At 46.9% G+C, this 17,131-nt stretch overlaps 1 protein-coding gene across 1 annotated transcript in view; it reads left to right on the top strand.

Moving 5' to 3' along the window:
• CNTN4 (contactin 4) overlaps nt 1-17,131 on the top strand; it is a 132,356-nt gene that overhangs the window by 76,761 nt on the left and 38,464 nt on the right. Inside the window, exons 8-10 of the mRNA XM_041425712.1 lie at nt 941-1,077; nt 3,029-3,158; nt 7,168-7,318. Coding sequence (XP_041281646.1) covers nt 941-1,077; nt 3,029-3,158; nt 7,168-7,318 — 418 coding nt within the window. The remainder of the gene's footprint in view (nt 1-940; nt 1,078-3,028; nt 3,159-7,167; nt 7,319-17,131) is intronic.

Below are 17,131 nucleotides of genomic sequence, written 5' to 3'. Positions count from 1 at the left end.
GGTTTTCACTACAAGTAAAATAAAAATAGCTTCTGATCTTGGCCAGTGCCACCTTCAGAAAGCAGCACTGGACTCAAGGAAGAACAGTAATCTTTAGCAATTCTTAGGATGCCTTTTTGGGGCTACTTAAAAACAGAGGCCAGAAAGAATTAAGGAATAAAAAGCTGTTCTTTTTATTGAAGGGCTTCAGGTAGATTTAGGGCAGACAAAGCCCCCCAGGGGCTGCACCCAAAAATGGACCATGGGTCAGGATTTGCACACTTTGATAAGTTTGGTCCATTTGCATATTGGGGTTAATCTGCCAATTCCAGTTTTCACTACAAGTAAAATAAAAATAGCTTCTGATCTTGGCCAGTGCCACCTTCAGAAAGCAGCACTGGACTCAAGGAAGAACAGTAATCTTTAGCAGTTCTTAGGATGCCTTTTTGGGGCTACCTAAAAACAGAGGCCAGACAGAATTAAGGGAATAAAAAGCTGTTCTATTTATTGAAGGGCCTTCAGGTACATTTAGGGCAGACAAAGCCCCCCAGGGGCTGCACCCAAAAATGGACCACGGGTCATGGGTTTTCACACTTCTATAAGTTTGGTCCATTTGCATATTGGGGTTCATCTGCCAATTCCAGCTTCAGCTAATGAAGTCATTGACCCCAAGTTTGCTCCCCCAACTCACTTTTGTTCCCATCTCAGGGCCTGAGGCAGTGAGGTGTCCTTGACTGCCAGGCCTGGAGAGGAATTGTTGTGTCTGCCCAAACTGGGAAAGCAGCAGCTCCCACTGGGTGTGGAGTTTAGAGTTACACACTAAAGAACCGCAGGGTTACAAATAGATGGAAAATATCAAAGCTGAAATCCCAACGTTATCAAGTCCAACGCTCTGACGAGGGAAGGAACGGCCGTTTGGCAGCTCCCAGGCTCCAGGCTTCCCTCCCTGCTTGCCTTGCAGCCCAGCCCAGCTGGACGCAGCAGATCCGCGACGTGCACGCGGCCATCGAGGAGCGCGTGTCCTGGGAGTGCCGCGCCAGCGGCCGCCCCAAGCCCTCCTACCGCTGGCTCAAGGACGGGGAGCCCCTGCTGCCACAGGTAGGCACAGCTGGAACCCCCTGGGGATGGGAGCTGGGGGTGCTGTGGTGCTCTGCCAGCCCTCTGGTCTCTGGGTGGTTGATTTGGGGTAGGGAGGATGGGGGTGCTCTGGAATCGCGGAATGGTTTGGGTTGGAAGGGATCTTCAAGGTCATCTCGTTCCACCCCTTGCTCCAAGCCTGGCCTTGGACACTTCCAGGGATCCAGGGGTAGCCACAGCTGCCCTGGGCACCCAGGGCCTACCCACCCTCACAGAAAATCCCCCATTCCTTCCCATGCCTGGTGGCACCTCCCTCCAGCTCCAGGAGCTGCTGCCATGGACAAGCAGGACACACAACAGCTCTGCATTCAGGGCTCTCCTCCCCAAAATGAAGGATCTATGATGAAAACCTAAGGCTGCAAGGAAGAAGGAATGGCTGAATGAGATTTTGGAATGTGTCACCAGAGAATGATCACTCCAAAATAGTTACTTTAATTTATGATGTTTAGGTGAACTTCAAGTGATAATGAAACCTCAGGGTTCCTGCTGGTGTTTAATGGTGTTCCCACTCCTCCTGCTGAGCTGTGTCCCTGTGCAGGAACTGTGGAATTACACCCCTCCCACCAGCTCATCTGTCCAGCCCTCCTGGAGGGTCATCACCCTGTCCATGATCCCACCTTGTCACCACAAACTCAGCCAAGTCACCAAAGCCTTGATTTCACAGCAGCCAGCACTTTTTGCCTTCACTTACTGAGAAAGAACATGGCAGCCCCGATTTGATCAAACCCTGACAAAAATTGCACAAACATTACATTTCAGTCCTAAGGCCAAGTAGAAAACCAATAGCTCTTTATTTTAGATTTTTTATTTTTTAATGTCAAACTCCTGGGGAGGGAGGGAACACTTTGCTGTACTTATTAGAATTGATAACTCGAGCTCCATATCCTCAGGGTGACAAATGATAGCCTGGTCTTTCACTCCACACACTAATTCTGGTTGCTTCACGCTGGTCACTGGCAGATGGTCTTGTTCTTAAATCACGTTAGTGGCTGATATGAAGTAAAGGATCATTAAATTATTAACATTTACATTGTTTTTAGTAAACTGTGGAAGATTTTAAATGTTTCTGTCTGCGCTGGCTGAGATGGCAACCAGTCTTAGCAGCCTGCATTGCCATATACACTCAAAATGGCCTCAAGCTGTGCCAGGGGAAGGTCAGGTTGGAAATCAGAAGGAATTTCTCCATAGAAAGTGTGAATTTCTCCACTGGAACTGCCAAAGGAGGTGTCCCAGAAACACCTGTATGTGTTATCGTTCACTTGCTATAAAGGAATTTCTCCATAGAAAGTGTGAATTTCTCCACTGGAACTGCCAAAGGAGGTGTCCAAGAAACACCTGTATGTGTTATAGTTCACTTACTATGGTGGTTTTTGGTCAAAGGTTGGACACAGTGATCCTGGAGGTCTTTTCCAACCTCGGACCTGTATGTGTTATAGTTCACTTACTATGGTGGTTTTTGGTCAAAGGTTGGACACAGTGATCCTGGAGGTCTTTTACAACCTCAATGAGTCTGTGATTCCATGGAAATACCATTATTTTAAATGTTTCTGAGGATGGGCTTGGCTGTGATGTGCCACTGTGGAACAGAAGTGCATTTCTTGCTTCAAGCTTATCTCCTTGAAAGGGATATTAATCTAAATGCTTTGGGTATTAAATCAATGAGGGGTCAAGGGAGGGTCCTCCAATTTAAATTGCATTTACCAGCTCCTATATTGGTTTCACCATTTAGTCTCCAGCCTGACATAAACTTGGCTGGCAGACAAATAAATCGCAGCATGCAAATTCCTCCCGTTACCGCTACTTCGTTTCGTCCGCCTTGCTGTAAAACGCAGCAGGACAACCTCTGGGTGCACATTCTGAGGAGGCTTGCTCATGTTCTCGTTGATTTTGGAGTTTGTTTTGCTGTCCCCAGGGCAGGGTGCAGCTGGAGCAGGGCTCTCTCACCATTCCCAACGTGAGTCTCTCGGACGCGGGGATGTACCAGTGCGTGGCGGAGAACCGGCACGGCGTCATCTTTGCCAGCGCAGAGCTCAGTGTCATAGGTGAGTGCGCATCCCTGAGCCCTGCCGACCTCCCAAAGCCACAGCAAGCCCTGCCCAGGTGCTTCTGCCAGGCTGCAGCAGCTGAAGCAGAAGGGGATCTTTGATGATTTGTTTCTGAAGCATAAGCGGATCTTTGGCGGTTTGTTTCTAAGGGAGGCGTGAAATGCAAACTTGAGGCAGTGGAGAGCAGAGAACAGATGTTTTTTACTTCATCCCACATTCCTCCAGGAGCTGGCAGGTGCATTCCCTCTCCTGCTGGTTAAAGCTATTTCTGGAGAAACCTGAGCATTGCCATTCAGAACATCCGGGTGCCCAGTCCTGGCTGCAGAGGTGACTTCTCAGGAGACGATGACAAAACTCCTGTCTGAAGAGATTGCCATTCAGAACATCCGGGTGCCCAGTCCTGGCTGCAGAGGTGACTCTGCTCAGGACACGGTGACAAAACTCCTGTCTGAAGAGACCTTTCAGCAATTTAACAGCAAACAAAATTCCTCCATCCCAAAGAAAAGCATCTTCCACCCCAGAGTTCTGTGCACAGCTGCTCTCTGCTTCTTCCAGATAAAACCAGGAGAAGCTCGTGTGAATCCAATTGGGGAAATACCTGAAAGGAGGGAACAGAGGTTACAGAGCCAGGGTCTTCTCAGAGGTGTCCATGCCAGGACAGGAGGCAATGGCCACAAACTTAAACCCTGGAAATGCCACTTAAAATAAGAAAAAGCTTTCTTTGAGGTTGGTTGGACACTAGAACAAATTGTCCAGAGATATTGTAACATCCCTGTCCTTGGAGATGCTCGACATCCAACTGGCCATGGCCCTGGGCAACCTCCTGTGGCTGTTCCTGGGTGAGCAGGGGTGGGGTGGGACCATCCCAGGGGTCCCTGCCAGGCTGCAACTCAATCCCAAACCATCTTCTTGAACGAGAGGCAGCCCTGCTCAGCGTAGGGATATAGTTTCAAAGAGTTAAACATAGTTCCTGATTACAAAATAAGTTTCTTTGCTCTCAAACCAAACGTTCAATAGCAGCATTCTCTGATTTATCCTGAAGAACAAAGCATGAGGTTTTTTCCAGCTATGGGATTTTCAATTATTGGTCATTTTTTATCATCAGTGATAGATGCCTGCATAGAAAAAAAAATTCATTTGAAGTATTGTCTGTGTTACTGTTGGAGAAAGGTACGATAATGCTCAATAAATTAGACTTCACAATGCTGAGATTTATTGGACATGAAAGAAATCGAAATAAACCCACTGATGCTTTTCTTGTCTATTTAAAACCTGGTAAAAAAGGACCTTTGGGAAGGAGGAAGATGTTTTCAGAGGAGAAAGGTTTAATCCTTGTTGGTGGGGACTCCCAAGGTGTCCCTGTGCCCAGCAGCTCCTCGTGTCCACACACAAAAAAACAGATTTTGGAGGGTCTGGTCTGAGAAACCTGGCAAGGAATATTTATTTGGCCAACATCTCACTTGGGTTCTGCAGCTCAGTTTGTGTCTGTCACAGGAAAAGCACCCAAATGGTGTCCTGCAGATAAATTCCTGTGCATCTGTGATTTAACTTGGCACGTTTTGAAAGGAAAGCAGCAGGTTTGCCTTTTCACTAGAGTTTCAAAGCAGGGCAACATTCTGAGCCTTCCCTGGGGAATTTTAGCTTTTAACCAGATCTGAGTGTTAAAATGGTTGTTTTAAAAGGTCCTGAAGTTAAGCACTTGCTGCTGGTGGTATTTAATCATCTCAAGTGAGACTTACACCAAAATTAAGTGAAAGAGAGAAATGGAAAATTACAGACTGAGCTTTACTCAGAGTGATTTTTCTCAATTATTGTTGCCAATTATCTTGCCTGGAGTCTTTAAATAAAAGCAGAATCCAGTGGTGCTGGACATTGTAGAAGACTGAGATGCAGTCTTGTCTTACAGAATTTTCAGGTTAAATGTTTAAAAAACAAATTGGAAAAATGAAATATGGGCCTAGAGTGGGGAAAAAAAGGTCATTAAAATCATCACTTGACAAACAAAAGGTGTGAATAAATTAAACCCATTACTCCTGAAGTGGCACAGGGAAGTTGTGGCAGTGCTGAGAAAAGAGCCCAAAGTTTCTAAATGTCAAATGATGACATGTTGAACGTTACGGAATAAAACCACAGTGAGCAACTCCTGTGTCTCACACAGGAGCAAGAAAATGCAGCAAATGACTCACAAAAAACCAGTCTAAACTCTTTATTACAGAGATGGGAGTAACAGGATTACTCAAAAAATCTCTTTTGTTTATCAATTTGGGACAATCATCTGAGAAATTAATTTCAGAAGTGATAATATATTAACAATTGTATAAATAATAATGCATTTGGTTCTGAGTGCATTGATGGGAAGTGTCCTCAGGATGTCTCCTTTAATTCTGGAGTGTTTTACAAAGCCAGTGCTGGTTTCAGGGCTCTTTTATAGCATTTAATATCATACCTGTGTTTCTGAGTACCAGAATTAAGTCCCTGCCTGTGATTAAATGTGGAAAACAAAACAGCTCAGAGATCACTGAACTCTGGTGCAGGAACCTGGGGCACTATTGGATCATAAAGCCCATCCCATTTCCAGTGTGGGATTGTGCTTTATTCTCCTCTTTGGCAGCAGGAATGACAGCCACAAGAAGTGAGGCAGATGAGGTGCCCTGAGAAAAGGGAATTTGCTGGGTTTTGTCTCCCAGCTGCTGCAGGTGAGCTTTGGATCCTGTCAGGGGGCATCGAGGTGATGCAGGGCAGGGAGATCTCAGCTCTGATCCCCCTGGGACAGCAAAAAGGGAGCCAGGGACAATGCAGAGGGCAGGGGGATCCAGGGATGGAGCAGGAGGATCCAGGGCTGGAGCAGCAGGGGGAATCCAGAGATGGAGCAAGGGAAATCCAGGGAATGGAGCAGGAGCAGGGGGATCCAGGGCTGGAGCAGGAGGGGTCCAGGAATGGAGCAGGAGGGATCCAGTGATGCAGCAGGAGGATCCAGTGATGCAGCAGGAAGATCCAGGGCTGGAGCAGCAGGGGGATCCAGGGATGGAGCAGGAAGATCCACAGATGGAGCAGGGGACATCCAGGGCTGGAGCAGGAGGATCCACAGATGAAGCAGGAAGGATGGAGAGAGCAGAGACTGCTGCCACTGGTCCAACAGAAAGCCAAGCTCCTGTCAGGAGTTGTTCCTAAAGCCCTTCAGCTGCCTCACCTTCTGCTCTGAGCTTTCTGTGTTAAAAAAATGAATGGTCCTGTTTGATATCAATGAAACTCCTGGTTGTCTTGGGGGATTTCACTGCCAGAGCTGCCTCAGAGCCAAGGGATCATTAAAAAGCCTTTGAGGCAGGAATCAGAAGCCAAGGCATCTCCTTGTTCCCCAGGCTGCAGAGAGGCTGCAGGACTTTGGGGGTCACCTGAGTGGATATCTGAGTGTTTGTCACAAAACACAGGAGTGTGCCCTGGGGCAGGAAAAGATGATTCTTTGTGCCCTGGAGCCAACAAGTCTTGCCTTGTCTTGCTTGGTTCAGGACCTGGCTATGTCAGTGTCCCCCACCTTTATAGAATTTAAATAAATAACCCAATTTATGAAATAATTATGAATAGGAAGCATAAAAATGTCAACCTTTCTGGAAATATTAACGTTTCTGATTAATTATAACGCTTCTGTGTTTGTGAGAACTTCCCTTCCTGACAGAAGGATGATCCTGACACAGAAAAAGGAAATACTTGATACTCCTCAGGCACGAGGTTCCTAGGGGTGCTGTCCCAGTAGGATGTGCATGGTGGGGTTACTGATTTCTCAGATTTTTAGCTGAGCACACATTTTTAAACAAATCAAGTATTTTTTGCAGTGAAAGAAGCACTCAGGTGTCTTTCTACCCCATCCAGACTTCACTAGCTCATAAAGTCCAATCATTTAGGAATTGTAAGTGAGAAACAACCCTGGAATTTTGTAAAGCTCAAATGAGTCTGATTTTGTTTTTTCCTGAGGGAATTCTGATCTGGTTTGTGTTGGTTTTGCTTTCAGCCATCGGGCCAGACTTTTCCAAAACCCTGCTGAAGAAGTTAACTCTTGTTAAAGTGGGTGGTGAAGTCATCATCGAGTGCAAGCCCAAAGCCTCCCCCAGACCTACTTATTCTTGGAAGAAAGGAAAAGACATCCTAAGAGAAAATGAGAGGTAATGTCATAAAGTAACCATTTCTTTCATTAACTAACCCAGGGACTTTCAGCAATCAAAGCTAAATTTGTCATTAATAGCTTTGCAAAATTGACTTGCAAATACATGAGGAAACAGCCTGTGTTCAATCCCAAGGAGCTGGGGGTGAGATTCCTATTCCCATGGTGCCCATCCTGTCTCCGTCTGCTTTTAATCATCCCTGCCAAGAAGCTGATAAAGATGCACTTCAAAAAAAAACCAAAATACCAAATATTTTTCCTCTGCAGTGCTCTAAATACCCATTGTTTAAAAACAAATAGATTCCCGGGAGATAAAAGTCTCCACTGCAAATTGCACAGCTCTGGTACATTACTCAGTGTCCTGCAAACAGGAATTATTTGGGGGCAATAATTAAGTTGACAGTTCTAATGCCTGACTTGAAGGTGGCTTTCTCAGACTGGCCAAATTTATAATTTTTTTTTTTAATTCAAAAGCCAGCTTTCCAAATCCTCCTCTGTGGTGTTGATTTGTTGTTGGCTGTGTAGAGGTGTGGTTGTTTCACCTGCACAGCACCTGAGAAAACTGTCCTTGACACTCTCCCAAAACATGATCTGGCACTAGGATTGATGAGGAGAGCCCTGTCCTATTAGTAAAGGTCAAAAGCCAGAAATTGTAGGAAATTGTTATCTTTAAAAGCTTTAATCTCTTGGAGCAGTTCTTTTACCATGGAAAGTCTAATCTTGCTCCACCCAGCCTGCAATGTCCATTGAAATAGAGACTGTGGTGTGTCTGAGTCCGCAGAAAAGTCCATTTAGAGCCAGATGATTCAAATATTGAACACCCAGTTTCTGCCTGCTTTAGCTGCTTTCCCTGACCCTTACCAAGCAGTTTTCTGTGGGCTGTTTGCTTCACCCCTTGGCACAAAAGGAGTTGGTGATCGATGACACAAAGCTTCCTTTAGCAGGCAGGGCACAGAGCTGCTGAGGTCAAAGCTGTCACGGATCAAGGTGTATTGATTTTCAAAACTGAATTAACCTGCTCTCCTGGTGAGGGTGGTGCCAAGGGTGGAGTGTTTGGGGCTGGGGGCTTTGCAGTGTTTGGAGCTAGATTTGGGGTGTTTGGGGCTGTTGGGGTGTTTGGGGCTGGGTTTGGGGTGTTTGGGTCTAGGAGCTTTGGAGTGTTTGGAGCTGGCTTTGGGGAGTTTGAGGCTGGAATCTCTGCAGTGTCAGCCCCACGAGGTCCCATCCATGTCCCTGTGCTTGCTGGCACAGTCTGTGGCTGGATGTGCTGCTTGCCCTGAGGCTGCTCCCCTTGGCACAGCACAGTTCCTGCTCCTCATTTGAGTTCAGGAGTGGGGCTGCCCAGCAGGGTTGGGGCAGGGGGGGAGCAGGGTGGTGGGCACACCCTGGGCTCAGGGGCAAACCCAGCCAGGTGTGCTGTGGGCTCTCCTGGCAGTGCTGGGCTCCTCCTGCTGAGCCACACCAGGAGCCTCCCACCTGGGCACCCAGCCCTGGATGGCAAACCAGACGTGAAATGTGCCCAAGCAGGTGTGAAATCCTGAGCTCCTTCAGCTCAGGGCTTTCCCAGCCAGGGATCATCCGGCAGGAATTACCTGGCAGAGTGTGGGAATGAGAGTGCTGCCTTGGCACGGGGACCTGCTCTGCTCTGACACACACTGGGCTGTGTCTCCTGTGGGGATGAGGCTGCTGAGTCCTCACCACTGCCTTTATTCACCTGGAGACTGTGTGAAATGCACAGTTAGGGAATGACATTGTCATTCGTTGTCAGTGTCACCTTCAGGAGGGGCCAAGTGCCTGAGCTCTGCTTAATGCTGCTGCATTTCTGCTTTCTGTGCTTGCTGAAATGTCATCTCCTCCCCGCTGTCCCAGGGGACAGCAGCAGTGCCTGGAGTCCAGCTCCAGGATCTCCCTACACCCCCAGTCGTGCATGGACTTCAAACAAGAACTTTCTTGGCTGTTGGAAAACAATCTGTTGAAATCCAGGGAGGAAGATGCCAGGAAAAGCTGCTGCTGCAATCTCTTCATCTAGGACAGGGCACAGAACTTTTAGACAGGCGTGGGAGAAGAAACTTCAATGAAATCTCTGCTTAAAGTGACGTTAAAGGGTCCTGTGAGTGCCAGAGAGGCACCTGAACATCTGGATCCTTCTGCAGCCTGCAGGTTGATCACGTGGATGTTAATCAATATAGATGATCCTTCCAATTCCAGGTGGAGTTAAAAGCAGCACTGTGTCAGTGCTTGCTTGGAATGCTGATGCTCAGCCTGATGGCTGCCATGGCAATCACTTCAGAGTTTCTCCTGGGGCTTCTGTGGCTTTTCAGCTGGTGTGTGATGTTAAATTCCTTGCTGGAGACACTGTGCGTGGATTTTGCTGCTGAGATTCTGGCTCTGGAGGTTCCTGGTGTCCAGGAGGCAAAACAAGGTGTGTTCAATGTTTGCCCAGAGAGCAGAGACTACCACGGTAGGGGAGAAAAAAAAAAAAAAAAAAAAAAAAAAAAAAAAAGTTTTATCGGTTTAGGTTTCACTTTCTTCTCTGGAGGGTGAGGTAGTGTGTGCTACCTCTAATGAATCCCATGGCCTCAGGGCATCTCTTACTGGTGGTTGAGAACTGTGCAATTGTGTTATTAGGAATCCTGCTCTGGGGTACAATTATATTATTGCAGTCATTAAAGGCACTTCATCTCCATAATAATGGAAATCCTGCCTTGGAGGCCTAACTGAGTCAAAATGCTGTTGGGGGGCTGAGTACAGAAGGTAAATTTTATATAGGAACAGCTCTAGAACAGATATAGGTGCATAGGGTCTGCATCGCTCCCCCTGCAAGTCTTCCCTCTTTTCTCAGGTCTTGTTTTGGGCCTAGGCAAAGGGGTTTTCATTTTTCATGCCATGGTGGCAATAATTCCATTTATTATTCCTCACAGTGAGACATTTTCCAGAGGTGAGGCTGTAGCGTTGTGTGGCTCAAGAGCAAATTCACATTTCTCTTGTTCCTCCACAGCTTCCCACTTTTCCCCTTCTCCTTGGCTCCCCAAGAGCAAAAAGAGTGCAGGAAAGGCAAGAAAACTTTTATTTTAAATATGTACACAACAGTCTGAATTCCTAATGTTCTCCTAGAGCTATTGGAAGTCGTATTTACCCTGCCACCAGACACGTGCTCAGGCTGGGACAGAAAAGTAATTGTACTTTTAAACCCAAAACCAAATTGCTTTTCTCTTATTCTTCTTCATGTAAAGCCCCTACATCATTAGAACTGTTTCTTTTCCATGAATGTACAGTGCCTGCATTGTTTATACAGTTTAATTGTAAGGAAAGAAATGCATAAAAAAACAAATGATGTTCTGTGCTGGTAGCAAAGAATATGAAAGTGTCCAATTAAACAACCATTCCCTATGACTTGTGCAGTAGCAACATCTGTTATCTTAATTAAACAAGTTTCTGTATAAAGGGACCCTCTTGATGCACTTTGTTAGAGCAGGATCTGACCCAGATCCTCCAGGCAGGCTCACGATCCTCCTGGAAATCCTCCCAGCTGCTCCCATTGTCTCGCAGTGCTGACAAGCTCTGTGATGTGTGAGCTTGCACACGCACAGCCACAGTGCTTACAGCAGGAACGTTGTTCCTTTTTGTAGCTGAAAGCCAACAAAAGCAAAGGAAAGCAGCTCTTGGTGCCATTTTCCCAGCGAGCTCAGCCACTGAAGAGTTTGGACGCGTGAGGAGTGCCTGGCTAACTCACACTGGGGAGAGAAAACTGCACCCCCAGACAGCTGCTGTGATTTGTTACCCAAGCTGGCTGGTCTGCTCCAAGATTTCAGTAATTTGGGTCCAGATTTTCCCAGGTATTGCACTGTTCTCTCCACCACAGCCAGGAGTCAGGACAGTCTAGGAGGATAATTCGGTTTGCAGTCGTGAATCCCAGAACGGTTTGGTTTGGAAGAGACCTTAAAACTTACCCTGGTGTGGATGCCATGGGCAAGGACACCTGGGTGCTCCAACCCCATCCAACCTGGCCTTGGACATTTTCAGGGATGTGGCAGCCACAACTGGTGTCCTGAGCAGAAGGTGAGGGCTGGAGACTGGGAGGGAGCAGCAGGAGTGTTCACCCTGCCCTCAGTGAGAACCCAGCCTGAGCTCCCCAAAATCCCAGCCTCCTCTGAAGGAAGGACACCAGGCAGCTGAGCTGGAAAGCCTCTTGGATATGTTAATTCACAGCTGTGCCTCCAGGCTTATTAATTTGACAGGGAATGTTAATTTGTTTGTAAAGAAGAACATCATCCAATGCAGCTGCTTTGGAGAGGAGCTGAGGGGACACTGAGCTGCTCCTTCCTGTCCTTGGTCCCCTGGCTGGCATGGAGCCATTGGGAGCCACCAGGTGAAGCTGAAGCAGTGAATTCCTTCTCCAGGAGCTGGAGAGATTCTGGCCAAGGAAAAGCAGAAAGCTCTCACCTGATTTTTTTTGCTGTCCTCTGCACTTCAAAGCTGTACAGTAAGTCTTGTCTCCCTGAAAGAGTTCAGCCATGGTTTTCTCCAGAGTTCACATCCTCCTCACAAAGGTTGTCCAGTTATGGGCCCCCTCCTAGAGATATTATTTTATAACAGGAATTTTAATATATCCATGTTGATGCTGCATCACTTTGAGGAGGAAAAATGGTAAAATTGAACAAGAAAATCTTCTCTCCCATTCTTTCAGCACGTTTTGAGTACAAAAAGTTGTATAAATTCCAGTTTTATGTTTGTTGCCTCAAACTTCCTAATTAGTGCTTAATTACTTTAAACAGCCAGAAAGAAAATGGCAAGAGGACAGACAGCACATCTTTCCCAGGCTGGTGCCAGGGTACAAACCATGGTGATATTTTTATCCTGATTACTTGAGAGATGAATTGCCAGCAGTGTCTTTTGGACACACAGCCTGGTGACACTTCAGCAGAAAAGAAAACCTCAAAGGATGCTTCCCATCATTGCTTCCCATTAATTGTGTTGACTCTTTGTATTCTTTTTGTTTTTAACATAAAGCACCTGTGCAATTTCTTGAAGGCAGACAGGTAACCAAACCATCAATAACTTGTCGGGTTTTCATTACATCCTGCCCAGGCAAAATGAAAAATGACACCCTGCAAATGGCTTTCTGAAGTTTGTCGATCATTCATCTCACTTTGCAAAGACCGTGGCAGAGATGGCTCTACTTCATTGCAACATCTGAAATAACTGACTTGTCCACTTATTTTAACCAATTTGCTGCAGAAAGAGAAGAAAATGAACCAGGAAGCCGCTGGATTTGGTGGTCAGAAGTCTTGGAAAGCGGTTGTCCTTGATGGCCTCCTGTTCATAAGCTGTTTGCCAGCAGGAGCTGGTTTAGCTCTGTGTTGATCTGGAAGTGTCCAAGGCCAGGCTGGATTGGGATTTGGAGCAGCCTGGTCTATGGAAGGTGTCCCTGCCCATGGCAGGGGGTGGCACTGGATGAGCTTTAGGGCCTCTCCCAACCCAAACCATGCTGATTCTCTGTCACACCATGTTTTAGCTGTCCAGCCCAGGGCACTGGTGGAGTCCCCGTCCCTGGATGATTAAAAGGATGTGGCACTTGGGGACAGGGGTCACTGGTGGCCTTGGCAGTGCTGGGTTAACAGTTGGACTCAATGTTCTTAGAGGGCATTACCTAAAAATGATTTTATGATTCTCTAAATGTTTCCAGCTAATGATTACCAGAGAAGGATTAGAGACTTGTGTAGAATCCAGGTTTGGTGCTGGTTTAGTTTGTATGCATCAATAATTAGGCTGATCCCTAAAATTTCCATTTCTCCCATCTGCTCCTGTAGAAGCAGGAATGGTTTCCTGTTTGCAGCCACAAACCGTTGCCGAATGCTCTGACGAGCGCAGCCCCAGCCTCTGCCAAGTTTCAGCTGGCAGTCCTGGAACGAGCCTGTCCCTCATGCCGTGCCCCAGCCTCCTGTAACATCAGCAATCTGTTCCTGTTTCCCCAGCAGATTATTTGCAGCGTGGTGTTGTTGCAGTGCTCCGTGAAACACGTGTAGGACATCACTGCTGCCTGTGCTGCTGGCTCAGAACGCAGCTGTGGCCAAACCTGCAGGGCTGCCGTGCCCCAAGGGCTCAAGAGAAGGCAAAGGGCTTTCACCTGCTGCTTGTGTGTTAATTTTAAAAGCTCCTTAAAATTTTAAGAGCTCTGCTTGCAGAGGTGGAGAGGGTGAAGGATCCAGAGCTCTGTCCCAGAGGTATCCAACCTCCAGAGCACAGCGAGATGTGTCCTGTTAAAAGCAGGATGAAGATATCCTTAGGAGAAATGTGTCACAGGGGGCCAAGAGAAATCAGCAGGCTTTCACCTCAGTGCTTTTGTGTTAATTTTAAAAGCAGAGCTCTGCCTACGGAGGTGGAGAGGGTGAAGGATCCAGAGCTCTGTCCCAGAGGCATCTGACCTGTGGAGCGCAGCCAGACGTGTCCTGTGCTGACATCCTTAAAAACAGGATGACGATATCCTTAAGAGAAACCTGTCACAAGGGGTCAAGAGAACTCATCAGGCTTTTACCTTGGTGCTTGTGGATGAATTTGAAAAGCAGAATTCTGCCTGCAGAGGTGGAGGGGATGAAGGATCCAGAGCTCTGTCCCTGAGGCATCCAAGCTCTGGATTGCAGCCAGATGTGTCCCTTGCTGACATCCTTAAAAGAAATGTGTCACTTGCTGCTGCTCCTGCTTGAGGTATCTCAAGGTTTTATGATTATTAAATCCATCTCTGGGTGCTGAACACACAGCTACAAGTTGTTCCTCCCTCTGTGTAAAGCTGCTCCAGGAAGGAGCCGGTCCCTCACCACAGGAGGAGGGAGCAGGATGGGGTTTGCTCCATGGTGAGCACACCCCACAGCCTCTGCTTCCCAAAGAAATGCCTGTCATCAGCCCCCTGAGTGCAGTTTGGAGTTGGTGTGTAGCTTTCTCCTTGTCCTCCAGCTGATAATGATTTTAGTACGTCTGTAGCATTTTGAAGGAAAAAGTTACTATCAGATGTTTCTTCTCTTGGGTGTTTTTATGCTGAAGAGCAAGCAGGCAATGATTTTACAGTTAGGGCCATACTTTGAGATGTACTTTTAGAATCCAAGGAAATCATTACATGTCTAAAGGGGAGGAAGGATTCCTAATGAACATTTCAGACTTGGTGATATTTCTGATGGCTATTCAAACATCACTTTGAAGTGATGTAAATGTCTTGTTGGATCTCACAAACCTGTTAATGTCCATTACAAGCCGAGTTCATAATTTCTCTTTGTACTTTGGGCATTTTTTGTTGGAACCAGAGGGAAAGATCTGTTATCTTTGAAAGACTGTGCCTTTGGGCTTGAATTCGGGTGGTATCAGCTGGAACAAATAAGCTGAGAATGCATTTGCTGCCTCTGCTGCGATCTCACGAACGCTCCCAGAAACGCTTTGTGTCAGCAGCTGATGCACTGAAAATCTTGCATGGATTTTTTTTCTCATAAGAGAATAATTTTTACGAGCTCCAGTGGAGTCCTCTTTGATTGTTATGCTCCACAAACCTCCACAGTGTTTGCTGTAGTTAGAGGGTGGTGGCTTGTCCTTTTCAGGAAGGCGTTGTTGGCATAGGTGGCCGGATGCTGCACTCCAAACACGATTCCTTGGATTTCCACTGTCCCTCTCCATGGACTAGAAGTCATTTAATTCCCATGCCTTGGGCTATAGCCAGGGCCCTGGAAGAATGAGCACAGCAAATATTTCACTGAACATTAGATGGAGTGAAAGCAGGAGTGGCTTTGCAGCACCTGCTGCTGCCCAGACAGGATTTTCCTCGCTTGCGAGCGCAGGAGGAGGTGTGTGGAGAGCTGTGTCTGTGCTGGCTAATTGTGCAGAAAGGGAGGGCTTAGCTTTTCATGAAGGGCTTTTCAGTGCTTTGCCCCTCCACTGCCACCAGAAGAGCTGGTCCAGGTCCTGAGCCTTTTTTTTGGAGAGTGGAGCACGCCTGTCCCTCATGGTGCCATCACAGCATTCGTGGTTTATCAGTCAGCTTTGTCTGCAAAATAAACTGCCAGCTGGAGGGGCTGTGTCCAAAGGGCCATTTCCCTGGAGATGGTCTTCATTTCCCACCAAAATCAATGGAAAATTGGCTCTTTGCACCATCAGACCCTTCTGGACTTGCAGAATCTTCCCATATCAAATTGTCACTGCCTCATGTCTGTTGTAGAAACAAAGCTTTCCTTTGCTTTACTCAAATCTGCTTGCTCAAATATTTATTTTGATGGCATGGGCTTTCTGACTGTATTTATTTTAATTTTGTGTGTAGTGAAAAAAAAAGAGTGCTTGGAGAGAGAAGGCAAAAAGGTTTCTATTATTTTAAATTCTCCACAGCCCCCTCACTCCCTTCAGGGTCCCTCATATTTCTTGTGTTTGGTTTTCATTTGTTTCCTTCTGTTATCAGTATCCTTTAAGAAAGATATTTTCCAGAGAACTGTTCTTCTTAGATAACCTAGGGATATTTTTGTATTTGAATTATAACTCCAGGCATCTCTGAACAATCTACATGAAGTCTCTAATAGCTGTAAATGCTCCCTTCCTTTCCTCCTGCCTCCCTGCTGCATCAGGATGAGGTTCTGTCACTTCAGACTCGTCTTTAAAATGTACAGACCAAAGGGAAATGATGACAAACCACAGCTTTTGTGTTTACAGATATTAATAATGGCTGGATGCAGCATTATTGCTTTGGACTGCTCCGTCACTGTAGATAAAAAATTGGTGGAAAAGAGAAAAAGTGGGCAAATGTAGGATGCCAGCTCCATGGCTGGTTTAAGCTGATGCTGGATTCAGTGGTGGTGTCCAAAGGGGCCACTGCTATAATATCAAAACTAGTTATCTGAGCAAAAGATATTCTGGTTTTTCTTTCTCTTCAGAATATTGTTGACAGGTTTCTATGATAAGTCAGTACTAAAAGAGGGAGAGTGACTTTTTCCATGGAAAGACAGTGCTGGGACAAGGGGGAATGGCTTCCCACATTGGGAAGTGGGAGATGTTCTACTGAACTCGATGCAACAGGATTTTACCTCAGTTTATTTAGAACAAATACAGTTCTTACCTGAAAATTAATTATAGGGGTGTTGCTGTTAAGAGGCCTGTCAGTTGTCATGGATAAGGCAGGAGTTATCTACTGCTGCCTTCACTGAGAGAGAGACGTGCACTAAATTAAATGGGCTTTGACGGAGGCTCTAAATTATCTCAGGCTCTTCTGTGAACCATGAAAAGACAGGTCCTCACAGACAAGTAAACACTGCAGCAGCTCTGGGGGCTTGGGTGAGGCACAGCTAGCAGGGCAGGAAGGTGCAGGTGTGTAGGAGAGTCCACCCAGTTGGGAGTTTGGATGGAAATCAAATGGAAAAACTTGTGCTGCAGCACAGGGGATCATCCTGCCTTCCCCTTGGGTTCACCCTGGCAGCTGTAGAGCAGAGCCAGCTTGTCCTTGCTCAGGTTGGTGTTGTGAGCCCTCAGGCTGTGTTGATGTCCCACCCTGGTGGTGGTGTCCCTTTCTCCTTCTGTTCAGAAACATCTGGAGTGATGTTTCGGAATGAAGCCCCAGCCTGGAGAGCCCTGCCTGCTGAGGGGGGTGCTGAGGGTTGGGGCTGGTGTTGGTGAAGGGTGGGAAGTCCCAGTGGCATGAAAGGGTGCTGGGTGGGGTTTAGGGTCAGGGCTCTCTCCCCCTGCACCATCGGAGCTGTGAGCCCCACGAGCCTGGCTCTGACCTCAGGTGTTTTAATGGAGATGAAACAGAAAGCAGAAAGCTCTGACCTGGCTGTGAGTTATTTTTGCAACA

The sequence above is a fragment of the Onychostruthus taczanowskii genome, unplaced genomic scaffold, assembly GCF_017590055.1.
Source record: "Onychostruthus taczanowskii isolate IOZ18803 unplaced genomic scaffold, ASM1759005v1 scaffold9, whole genome shotgun sequence".
Taxonomy (NCBI): domain Eukaryota; kingdom Metazoa; phylum Chordata; class Aves; order Passeriformes; family Passeridae; genus Onychostruthus; species Onychostruthus taczanowskii.
The sequence above is the reverse complement of the archived record's forward strand: the minus strand, read 5'-3'. Positions and strand labels throughout refer to the sequence as shown.